This window comes from Festucalex cinctus, chromosome 2 (genome assembly GCF_051991245.1).
Source record: "Festucalex cinctus isolate MCC-2025b chromosome 2, RoL_Fcin_1.0, whole genome shotgun sequence".
Lineage (NCBI taxonomy): Eukaryota > Metazoa > Chordata > Actinopteri > Syngnathiformes > Syngnathidae > Festucalex > Festucalex cinctus.
The window spans coordinates 19,396,898-19,410,131 of NC_135412.1; the positions used below are offsets into that span (position 1 = coordinate 19,396,898).

Below are 13,234 nucleotides of genomic sequence, written 5' to 3' on the forward strand. Positions count from 1 at the left end.
GTGCTTTACCAAAGCGTTGAAATATTCTGACACATGGTTCATTTTAGAAATTGAAATTTAGATTTTATTATTGGGGCGGCACGGTAGATGAGTGGTTAGCACGTCCGCCTCCCAGTTCTGAGGTCTCCGGTTCGAGTCCAGGCTCGGACCTTCCTGGGTGGAGTTTGCATGTTCTCCCCGTGCCTGTGTGGGTCTTCTCCGGGTACTCCGGTCTCCTCACACATTCCAAAGACATGCATGGCAGGTTAATTGGGTGCTCCGAATTGTCCCTTGGTGTGCTTGTGAGTGTGGATGGTTGTTCGTCTCTGTGTGCCCTGCGATTGGCTGGCAATCAGTCCAGGGTGTACCCTGCCTACTGCCCATAGCCAGCTGAGATAGGCTCCAGCACCCCCCGTGACCCTTGTGAGGAATAAGCGGTCAAGAAAATGGATGGATGGATGGATTTTATTATTGTTTAAGAGAACAGGGATTTTTAAAAACCCTTGCATCTCTTGCGTATATCCGTGTGTCAAATCATGATATTTTTATTGGTACAGTATTCTTTTATTGTGACCAGACACGGCGCTCCGCATACGCTTACCACGCACTGCGCGTAGGGCACCAACTGCGTAAGGAGGCACCAAAAAACAAATCAAGCCTGTAAAAATAATCATATTAGTAATTATAATATCAGTGTCTAATATTTAAAATAAAAGCTTGTAAAGCATGTTAATAAATACAAAAAATAACGTAGCATTATTTACTGGACGAGTGGTATCGCTGGTCTACGTTGGTGCCCCCCCCCTAGTACTGTAGTTTGTGCCTATTAGGGAAAGGGGGAGGGGGCGGGGTGCACTTTTGCTCCAACGAAGCAAACTACTAGGGAAAGGGGGAGGGGGGTGGGCTATACTTTATGCTTCAATCGCAAATTTGGCAGAAGTTTATTCTTGGATATCTGGACATGTCATCAAAAAGGCATCACGAATTTGGAGCAGAAAAGAGGAAAAGAAAAAACAATGAGATGATGCTCGCGCGTCACTTGCAGGTATGACAATTTGTTTATTTTGTAGCAGCTACGTTTACATGACCACAGTTAGGAAAAAAAAAAAAACACTCCAAACCGCCGCAGTGGAATGGTTGTGACCAGCACGTTCATTATACGGTATGTTAAATGGAATGTGACGAGACAATATTGTTTCATATGGAACGGCCAAGAGCGGCATGTACTGGTAAAAGTGTAATTTGAAAATAATAATAATAATCATCTTAAGGCTAAGTAGATTTCCTCATTTCATATTCATAGTTTTAACATTATGTCCAGAATTTTTACATAGTGCCCTATCAATCCTTCTCTAAAAAGGTAGATTATTAAAATTTTCATGTACCTGTGTTTTAAATATAGGCCTGCACAATACCATAATCCTAATCAATTTAGAAAATGTTTGTACCATGGTTGGTTCAAAACCATATTTCATTGTAGAATCCCTGAATATTGTCTTGTATTTCTGAATACAGAATCAATGCTTCAATATGTTCAAGGAGCATTTCATACCCTAACATAAATGCAGAAATTGCACAAAAGCTGTCATATGATGACCTGATAGCCGATTTTGGAGCCCAGAAATGTAGACATGTGCCTCTGTAGGGCCTCTACTAACTTGCTTGCACTTTGTTTATTTCCAGATGTTTATTTGTTAATAGTAGTGGCATTGAGTTTTATTTTAATTCATTTAGCTTTATTTATTTGAGTATTTGGTGTCATTGTTAGTTATATAAAGACATATTATTTATCACTTATTTTTGTGAACATTTTTAAAACTTCAATATTGACACTTACAAGTAGGGCTGGGTATCTATTCAGATTTCCAGAATCGATTTAATTCGATTCACAAGGGCAATTCAATTGAGGAATTCATGCAGCACATATTTTAGACAGTCAAAAGTACCAACGCTGCAAAGAGTAGAAACTTCTTGCTCTAATTTAATGCATTAGTAAGAATATGAATATTTACATTAGGAATTGAGTCCATTGCAGTTACATTAATCTTTCATTTAACATGGCCTGATAAAAACAATAAATAATAATTTAAATAAATTACAACCACAGCACAGGCTGTGTAAATAAATTGACAAAAATGGGGGGGTCGATATATTGATACATGGTTTTATGTATCGATATTGGGATATGAAAAGGTGTATCGATATGATAGAGATTTATCGATATTTCAAACCCAGCCCTACTTACAAGTTATTTTGTTTAATAAAGCAAAACTGACAAATACTCAGATCAGTTCATTTCTACCGGGGGGGGCACCAAATATAGCTAGCGCCGGCCCTGATTGTGACACAAAGTAAAGTGTGGCTCTATATAAAAACAGATTCCCCAAAATGAAGATGATGGTCACAAAGGTTGTCATCTTGGCAGTACATAGAGCTGGGATTTAAAAGGAAAAGAAAATGATTTAAAAGGACTCAGTACTTCGCCAAAATCTTTTTGGAAGGCAACTGAAGCAAGTGGATTTAGTGGATTGGACGATTTAACACACACCACTGATGGCACTGATGGTCTTTACCGTCTTCAAACTGGAAATCTAACGCATGTTTTGCTGCGGTCTCTCCTCTTTCTGACAAAAAGAGTCACGGATTCCAAGCATTTCCATCCATCCATCCATCCATCCATCCATCCATCCATCCATCCATCCATCCATCCATTTTCTTGACCGCTTATTCCTCACAAGGGTCGCGGGGGGGTTGCTGGAGCCTATCTCAGCTGGCTCTGGGCAGTAGGCGGGGGACACCCTGAACTGGTCGCCTGCCAATCACAGGGCACACAGAGACAAACAACCATCCACACTCATGAACACACCTCGGGACAATTCAGAGGGCCCAATTCACCTGCCATGCATATCTGGAATGTGGGAGGAGACCGGAGTACCCGGAGAAGACCCACGGAGGTACGGGGAGAACATGCAAACTCCACCAAGGAAGGCCGGAGCCTGGACTCGAACCCGAGTCCTCCCAAGCATTTCCAGTTGACCGGAAATTTCTGGCTTGCCCCACCACCAATTCTGTTTCCGGTTTCACCAGTGTGTGACGTCAAATGCATGTGAGTGACAGGCAATTTAGGCATGATTCAAATCCACATCACCCTGTCAACTATATGTGGCGTGCATGCATGTGTGTTTGTGTGTGTACTTGTTACTCGGAGCTCTTTTCTTAGAAATGCGACTTGTCATCACAGCAGCTTGCTCGCTTGAGTAACCATAATTCTCTGACAGTGTCCACCAGACAGGGAACATGATTTCCTCTGGAACCTTAATGTGATGGATCGGACAACAAACGTTGGCATTGAGCAAGTAAGTGTCACACACTCGCAGACTGTCTCCTTCCTTCAAACATTTCCAGCTCTCGACCTTCTGCTCTCCCTTCAGTTTTCGCGCTTGACGGTGGAGAAAAAAAGAAAAGAAGGTGGGTCAGATTTTCGTTGGCATGTCAAAATAAAACTTGTGGAACAGTATATAGGGAAGTTATATCATGTGGCGTCACAATGATGCAGGGTTGTGACTTTGCAGTAGCACAGTGGGGACAAAGTCACATTACTCAGCTCCGGGGGGGGTTGGAAGGGGGAGGGGTGCGTGGAGCATATTACGTTCACTTTACCTGCTGCCGCACAAAGATTCATTGCACCAGCTTGACAACCATTATCTGTCTCCGTAATGGTAGTGTGTGGATCGATCCAAAGATCCATGCCATTTATTGATATTAACCAATTATCAAACAATTGTTCAGGTTTTAGGTTGTTTCCTATATGTGCAACTACAAATACAGTGGTGCCTTGAGCTACAAGAGACTTGACTCGAATTCAACTGCCTTGCTATGTATTTTTTGCTTCAGGATGTTTGCTTCTTTTTTTTCCATTTTTTTGGGGGGGGGTTTTGCCGGGCAATTTTTTATTTTTCATTTATTTTTTGCAGATTTGGACTCTTTTCCCACATAAGAACAACATGGAAAAACATTGGGAGTTAGCTGATGTTTTTATTTGTTATAGTGAATGCCGGGATAATATGGCTCTAACGTGTTGTAAATTTACCAAGTTTATACGTAACATTTTTAACATGAACATGGCATACAATGTCATGGAGCGTTATTCTCCCTCACATGTCACTTTTTTTTTCTTTTTTTTTTTCAAGAAGACTAGAACAAACTAATGGTATTTCCATTCATTTCAATTCAAAATGATGATTTGTGGTAGGGCCTATATTCTTTTGAGTTACAAGAATAGTCACTGAATGAATTAAACTCGTATTTCAAGGCATCACTATATATGGAGGACTTTGGTTTTGATCTCAGTTAAAGTTTAGTTTTACAGTTGAATTATTGTGTTTTCACAAACTCTTTTTTTCCCCCGTTTCTTTCTGCAGCATCAGAAGTCCCCACAACCCACGTGGCATATGGTGATTTCACACTATAAAGTTTCACCTATGAGCCACTGACAACCCATTATGTTGCTCTCAATGCCTTTTGCAAAGCATGCAAATAGAGCTGGATGACAAACCATGTGCAACACACATTGCAATTTCATTTCGGTCATTAATTGTGAGCTAATTGGTATTGTGGATGTGCTGCTGAATTAATTTCACATCGTATTAGATGGATGCCCTTTTGTAAAAAAGGTGCAAAGATTCTCTCTGCCAGCCAGTCGAAGTTAAAGCTTTCTGCTCACAACAACCTGCTGCATAAACAGAAATGTTACACTATACTGCCCTCTGTTGGTGACTAAATACCACACCGTTCAATGTGTAATGTAGGCTACTACTGCAATGAATAACATCGAATTAGTTATCTAAATATGCAATAAAATAAATTTACACATTGCTCTCGTGTCTCTCAGCTATAGAGAGAGACTTTATTATTATTCTGATGATAATCCCTCAATTTACTTCTACCCATTGCGATTCATGTCATTACTGCATTCTACAAATGCCAGAAATTTGGATACAAACACTTGAAGGTGACATTCTGTCGGGCCGCAGCGAGGAGGGGGGCGCAGCAGGAGCCTCCTCCATGTTTCACGATTGTGAGATAATTGATGAATAAATTGACAATTATATCTGCTAGTAGGGGAGGCGTTCTCACTATAGTTAAAAGTGGCCATCATGAGGGCGGTACGTGTCCCTTCCAATGTCACCAACTCCCCTGGCAAAACAAATGTGGGCCACATTCTTAATTAGCAGCTCTATTAATGTTTACCAGCAAACAGCTGGACGACACAGTAGCAGCCCAGATGGTATTGCACGTCACGTAGTGGCCTCTCTTTGAAAAATAACAGCAATAACTTCGTTGAAGTGTTGTGAATGACAATGACTTGCAATAAATGATCATTTCTAACACTTACATACTGTTAATTTTTGCACACAATATGTTCTTGGTCAATTTTGATGTATTAATAGTCTGTCTGTCTGGCATTCTTTTAATTCGAGTAGATCTGGCGCATCCTCAGTGTAGACAAACTACCAGCTGCACAAACAAAATGAAATTTCAAAAATATTTTCACGTTTGTGTATTTTGGCTCACTTTACAAAACTTTACCAAATCAGTAGATTAGAACAGATTCGACTCACGTGTCATTGTGTCATTGATATGGTTTAATACCAGCTGCTTGTTGGAGGTGAAGCCCACAAGCCAGCAGCAGCTTCATGGAAGCACGAACTTGTGACTGGAGTGTCAATACCATATAGTCGCTGTTGGGAGAAGTGAAACCACCGGCAGCCATTTTATGTTGCCACACACTAAGGCCACCTAACTTGAATGCATTGATTTCTCCCAGTCTCCGGCGTTTTCACATTATTTTCCATTATTTTCTGCCTCTATGGCGAAAATTCCACCATGTATGACATACAGTTGTACCAATAAGTCTGGGAGAAGCGCTATTTGTGCATTCCATTGCTAAGAAAACAACTTTTAACTTTCTCTTATAAGGCATATCATCGCCACATGCTACTCAAAGATTTGTTTACATCATGCTGTCAGAGCCATCAACAATCAAGTGAAAGTAAAGTTCACTGGAAAAACCCCCCCGTCACAATTCACAATTTTGACATACTCTCAGTGGTAAAAGCAAACATTTGTATGTCTTTGTAAGTCTCATTACGCCGTACAGGGACCCTATGGTACAATATGCAGTGTTAACAGTGTTTGCTCCAAACCCCCCAAAAACAAAACAGAACTTGTCAGTAAAAGTGTCAATGTAATATGGCTGACATCTGGCTTCAGGGTTCTATTTACAGTTTCCATTGCAATGTTAGCAGTGCTTTGTCACTGATTATGGGCCAATGTCCACCATCCCACAGGGGTCCGCCTCAACACGAGGCCCTATTGGCAAAACTTGCCAGTCCTGTTTTGGCGCCTGTGGCTGCGGCTCACTTGCTGTGAACACACATTAATGCATAAGGACAAGTGCTATACAAAGTGGATGAATGGATTGAAATAATAATTACACACACACAAAAAACAAAAACATTTTGAAGGTTTTGGAGTGACAAGTGAGACAGGTGTACTATGTACCGTTTAACTGTGATGAATAATAATGATGTAATTGAGAGGAATACGTTACCTTTTGACCTGAAGTCATAAACACATAAAGGTGTGTTTGCAACCAGCAGCAATTACTTTTGACTTTAGCTCTAGATTGCAAGGTGGCAACCGGTCCAGTCAGGTGGAAAGAATGTGTAATATCAGATCAATGTTCAATCAATAAGGGAGTGCATTTATTTAATAGAGTATGTTTCCTTTTTTGTTTTGTTTTTTCTTTCAAAAAAATGTCAACTCGTATTTAATATTGTTTATATTAATTAATTAATTATAACTTTTCTCATGTACAATCTACATACACATTTCAAACTCACCATCTTCTGAATCTGACGTCATCAGCAATCATTTAGTGTAAACAAAAGAGTGTTATGCAAGTATTGCGCCACGCCTCCCCTTGCACTGCTCCCACTGGGCTGATTGTTGTGATATGTTACATAAGGCGGTGTTTTTTCTGCGCGAACACCACTGAAGCAGACTTACTCGTTGTAACCTGAGTGGACGACATTGTTGACAAGACGTGAGGCGACCAGATGGGCTCTTTCCTTTATTTTTCCATCGAGACGTGGACTTTAATAGCCATCGTCATCGCTCTACTGGCACTGTAAGTCAAGTTTAGACACTTTTGAGTTTGAAAGTTGCATGTTTGATGGAAGAAGTAACTTTTTACTTGTCTGTGATACACAAAACTATGGAGCCTCGAAGGCAGTGGTGTCCAAACTACGGCTGAGGGGGCCATTTATGGCCCGCCTTCCATTTTTCAGTGGCCCGCGACATGTGCTAAAAATGGCATTTGACTCAGTTCAAATAAAATAAACAAAACACAAATGTTTGGAGATGGTGAAAGTAAGAAGGGATGGTATCGAAAAACAGGTGCCATTAAAGGCTATTTTCGTTAACTAAAACTAATGGAAAAACTAAAATTCAAAAACAATATTGTTACCGAAATAAAATAAAAATGGAAATGCTTTTTTTTTTTAAATGAAAACTAACTGAAACTACATTTTATGTTTACAAAACTAACTAAAACTAACTATAATTATTGCAAATTTGTCCTTTGTTTTAGTCTTTGGTAATTAATTTAATGCATGAGGCTTTGCGGATGATTTTAAATGTGATTTTTAGTAGATTTATTTTGATATAAACTGGGAAAAAAATTATGTTTTTTTTTTTTTTTTTTTTTTTTGCAATCACTCATTCACACTTCCACTCCCCCACCTGGATCCCAGGAAAAAATTACGTTTGAAAGTATGTCACACAGAAGTGACGTCATCTAGCAGCAGCCAATAGAAAAGCAGCAAAAGATGACTTGCGCCCATGGTGTTTTTTAAATATTGCCCACAAGTAATACACATAAAATAATAATAATAATAATAATAATAATAATAATAATAATACTGAAACTAACAAATTAAACTAAAACTAAGCATTTTTCTAAAGAACTACTCTAATAAAAACTAACAGAACCACCCTGAAAACTAATAAAAACTAACTAAAATGACAAATTCCAAAACTAAAATAACCCTACTGCCATATTACAAATAAATTGGTTTATGTACTGTAGCATTTTTCTAAATATGCAAAAGCACAAATAAATTATTAGTACAATTTTTAGGACTAAACACAATTTCTCTTCATAACATTATGTGGCCCTTGCGTCCTTCTGATTTTCTGTATGTGGCCCTCAAATGAAAAAGTTTGGGCACCACTGCTCTAAGGTGACATGGTAGGAAAAAAACCCCAAAACAACAACAACAACTTTGCGTTCCCTCGCAAAAAACTTTGCGTTCTCTCTTTCTACCATGTCAACTTAGGGGCTCCGTACAAAACTGTCTTAGTGTGTGGACTAGTGCATACAAGTGGCTTCCTTAAAAACTGCTGTTGTCAGCACAAAGGAAACATCTTTCACCTCACAAAAATGTTGACATTGGTTTCATGAGATAAAGTTAGAACATCTCCCTAAAGTGAATCATAGCAAATCGCCTAATCACAGCTTATTAAGTGGCACACTATAAACGAAATATATTTTGTGAGATGTTTGGCTTAAGCTTGTTCCGTTAAATGTATTTCATGGTAACAGTTGGATTTGAGCTAAATATGTTTTTCATTCCCAGATATGGAAATGCCCCATATGGTTTTTTCAAGAAACTCGGGATCAACGGTCCCAAACCGTTGCCCTTTATTGGAACATTTCTCAACTACCGGCAGGTAAGGCATATTCAGCCACATATGACTGTTTGAACATTGATGTCTCTGACATGTAATTTTATTTCATTTGTTTCCCATTAGGGCATCCATTATTTTGATGTAGAATGTTTTCAAAAGTTTGGAAAAGTGTGGGGGTGAGTGTATGTACGGGCAAGTGTATGTGTGTGTTGATGTTGGTGATACGAAATATTTACGTCATGCAATGTTTGCTGTTAGATTGTACGATGGCAGACAGCCTCTTCTGGCTATTATGGACACCGCTATGATCAAAACCATCTTGGTTAAGGAGTGTTATTCTGTCTTCACCAACAGACGGGTAAGAAAAGGACAATCGACATAAATTGGAGTAGAAGAACAGAAAAACAATTCATTCTGTGTTTAGGATATAGGCCTAAATGGACCTTTGAAGGATGCCGTCTCAATAATAGAAGATGAAGATTGGAAGAGGATTCGCAGCGTACTCTCACCGTCATTCACAAGTGGGCGACTGAAAGAGGTAAAAAACTTTTTTTTTTTTTTTTTGCTCTTTGTTTTGCTACTATTGAATGGGTTGCCTTATATGTTTTTTTTTTGTAGATGTATTCAATAATGCTGCAGCATTCTAGTACTCTGATCAAGAGTCTTCAGAAGAAAGTAGAAGCCGATGAGGTTATTCACGTCAAAGAGTGAGTCTGGATCTTTAAAAAAAAAATTGCAAAGCAGTAGATTGAAAATGTGGTTCTTATGACAGGGAATCACAGGGTGATCAATGTGTGATGTTTTTGCAGTGTGTTTGGACCATACAGTATGGATGTTGTGACCAGCACGGCTTTCAGCGTCGACATTGACTCTCTTAACAATCCCACTGACCCATTTGTGGCAAACATTAAGAAAATGGCCAAATTTGACTTTTTGAATCCTATGCTTGTGCTTATTGGTAGGTGTCACACACTGTGAAAAGTTTCTCTGTCATGTCCCAGTGGTCCCCTTTTAACATTTTTTTCTGATCTCAGTTCTCTTTCCATTTCTGCGGCCACTGATGGAGAAGATGGATGTGAGCTTCTTCCCCGCTGACGTGTTGGCTTTCTTCTATAACTTCCTGCAGACCATCAAATCAGATCGCAACAAAAACAGCACCAAAGTAATTTAGTCAAGAGATGATCAATTTGAATTGTGTCAATGTATATATTTCGGATTCACATTCTTCCCTTTACACCAAAATGCTTCTCTTGCCTGGCAGAACCGAGTAGATTTCATGCAGCTGATGGTGGACGCTCAGATTTCAGAATCCAGCAAAGAAAATGCAAACAACCAGAAAGGTAATGGGGAAATACACAAGAGATATTCAGCACATACTGTAAGCTGAAACAGTGATCCCCAACCACTGGTCTGCGGTCCAGTACCAGTCCATGGGCCATTTGGTACTGGTATGGTAATAAAAAAAATAAAAAATAAATAAAAAAAAATAAAAAAATAGCAGACCATACAGACAAGCAATTAGTTTCAAATCAAAAATATAAAAACTACCATTTCAATCCTCCCTCTACCTGTTTTGAATTTCTGGAAAACATGCACTATTGTACAATAGAAAAAAAATTAGTAAGCGAACTGGAATATAGTCAGGGATGACTGTATTATACTCCTGCCTTTTGTAAACATTTACATTTAAGATTAGGGTGACTGATGACCATATTTTGAGTTCCAAAAATAGGACAAGAAATGTAAATATACACAAAGTTTACTTTACTTAAATGCCAAATACTATAACTATTTTAACTATCTCCATGTCATGTTTGTAAATAATAATTAGTTCTCAAACATTTTACCTGGTTAAATAAAGGTAATAAATAAATAAATAAATAAATAAATAAATAAATAAATAAATAAATAAATAAATAAATATTTGATTAACGTATGCCTCCGCTGTGTGGGTAGAAAATAAAGGAAAAAAACAGAACTCTCTTTTGAAGTCTTACTTGACAAATGAATAAACAATGATATAATGTTCTAAGCACAGCCTTTTTTGCTTTTTATTTTATTTTATTTTTATTTTTTTTTAATTGGGGGGTTGAACACCACGTGAGCGAAGAGCGCTACCAGTTAGCAGTAACAACATAGTGCACTCCATCTCCCATTTGTGCTAAAACAGATAGTATTTAAAAAAAAAAAAAAAGAGGACATGTCACCCTATTTAACTAGAAATTCGGATAAAGACAACCTGAAATTTGGGGCCTTCTTACAACTGGTTGTAGATAACCATCAACAATCTTGAAAACAACTTTCCTGAGGTTAAGTCTTGTTGGCATGCTATTTAATCACATTGTGTTTGTATTGCAGGTCTGACTGATCACGAAATCCTCTCTCAGGCCATGATATTCATCTTTGCCGGCTATGAAACAAGCAGCAGCTCACTGTGCTTCGTCGCCTACAACCTCGCAACTCACCCTGACATCCAGAAGGCCTTGCAAGACGAGATTGATGAAACTTTTCCAGACGAGGTCACATCTTCAACTTTTCACTATCTTGTCATCAACTAGTTTGGTGTCCGGCAACTGTACGTGATATCACTTCAGGTTCGGCCAAACTACGAGGACCTGATGCAGATGGAATACCTGGATATGGTGATGAGCGAGTCGTCCAGGCTGTACCCTATCGCCAACCGTCTGGAAAGGGTCGCAAAGTCATCCGTGGAAGTCAGCGGTGTGACCATTCCGAAGGGAACTGTTGTCATGGTACCGGTTTATGCTCTCCACCGTGACCCTTCTTTGTGGCCTGAACCGGACACTTTTAAACCGGAAAGGTACACGAATGGAAGGCAAGGGAGGGAAATTCTTTGCAGCCTTGTTGTTGGCTGATGGCCTGGATGAGTTTTTGCTGTGTCCTTTCTTTAGGTTCAGCAAAGTGAACAAAGACAACATAGATCCTTACGCCTTCTTGCCATTTGGAGCAGGGCCAAGGAACTGCATTGGCATGCGATTTGCTCTCCTGATGATGAAATTGGCCTTAGTGGAGATCTTGCAGAACTTCAGCTTTGTCCCCTGCAAAGAAACGGACGTGAGTCAATCATTTCAGGCAATTTGAAGCTGTGATGTGCTCTTGATTTGTTTTTTTGTTTTTAATTCTCCTAGATTCCAATGGTTTTGTCAAACGAAGGATTCACCGCACCCAAGAACCCCATCAAAGTGAAACTGGTGCCAAGAGGAACCACAGCAGATTGTGCTTCAAGATAAATATGATTATACATGTAAAAAGTACTGTAATTAACTACATGTCTCTTTATTGTCGATGTGTCCGTCCAATGTACTTTGAATTACTTGCAGCAAACAGTTTGATCCTTGGAGTCCACATAGCACTTACTAAAACCTTCATGTGCTGATCGATTCAGATCCGACTTTAAGCTCTCACGTCAAAATCAATCACTAATTCAGCCTTCTGCCAGCAGAAGAACATATCAGTGAAGGTTTCATGCACCAAGAAGACTCGGAGAAGCTCATCCGTGCGTTTATCTCCAGTAGACTTGACTATTGTAATATTCTTCCAACTGGACTTACCTCAAAAACAGCTACAGCTCATTCAGAATCCTGCAGCTCGAGTTCTGACCAGGACAAAGATATATCAGTGCACATTACTCCAGTTCTGAAGTCTTTAGACTGGCTCCCAGTCAGCTATAGAAGTGACGTTAGCTCTGAGTATGAATGTTTTTGACTCAAGGTTTAAAAACCTGGCAGTTTTTCTCATGCTTATGATTGAGTTATTTTAAAAACATTTTAATCAAATTTGTATCATGTTTTCTTGCACTGAAGGTTTTTTTTGTTTGTTTTTTTAATAATTGCACTATATAAATAAAGCTTTCTTGCTTTTGCCTTCCATGTAAGATATCAGTTTGACTTTACTTAAAATAACAATAAACCCCTGTAGCATAGATTAACAGGGAAATTTGCAAACCAATCCAATTGTGGACACACTACTACCAAGTGACTCTACATCCACAGTAGTACTCTAAACATCAATTTTGAATATATATTAACTAAAATAAATAATTAAATAAATAAATAAATAAAGTGAACTTTAGAGAAAGTGAAATGCAAGAGGAGATGTAATGTATTTGGGGGGTAGTAGTGGTTAAACCACTGCACCTTAAGGACAGTTTGTCATGCCACTAGAGGGGGCACCCGTACCGCACTTTTAAAATGATCTCTCCTAGTAGTACGATAGATGATCTGGGTCAGGAATCAGAATTCATAAAGATTTGGTCTATTTTAATACTTAATCAACCCTACGAAATCGCCTGACTTTGATTTATATAAGCTACAATGTCCAATAAATAGTTCTCAATATTAAATATATCTATTGAATCCCAAACAAAGATCATCTGATTTGATTGACATTACAGGAGCGATGTTCATTTAAAATTTAATTAAAGCAAGCACAAATGTTGATATCTGATTTAGCAGGTGTGCCATTTTGTTTTATTCCTGTA

General features: G+C 38.7%; 1 protein-coding gene across 1 annotated transcript; it reads left to right on the forward strand.

Annotated features, from left to right (window-relative positions):
* The first annotated feature begins 7,003 nt into the window (after positions 1-7,003).
* On the forward strand, positions 7,004-12,623 carry LOC144014043 (cytochrome P450 3A40-like). The gene is made up of 13 exons (XM_077513535.1): positions 7,004-7,171; positions 8,682-8,775; positions 8,857-8,909; positions 8,992-9,091; positions 9,158-9,271; positions 9,352-9,440; positions 9,543-9,691; positions 9,768-9,895; positions 9,995-10,073; positions 11,092-11,252; positions 11,328-11,554; positions 11,646-11,808; positions 11,883-12,623. The coding sequence occupies exons 1-13, from the start codon at positions 7,101-7,103 to the stop codon at positions 11,982-11,984; spliced, it is 1,530 nt and encodes a 509-aa protein (XP_077369661.1). The 5' UTR covers positions 7,004-7,100; the 3' UTR covers positions 11,985-12,623.
* The last annotated feature ends 611 nt before the right edge of the window (positions 12,624-13,234 follow it).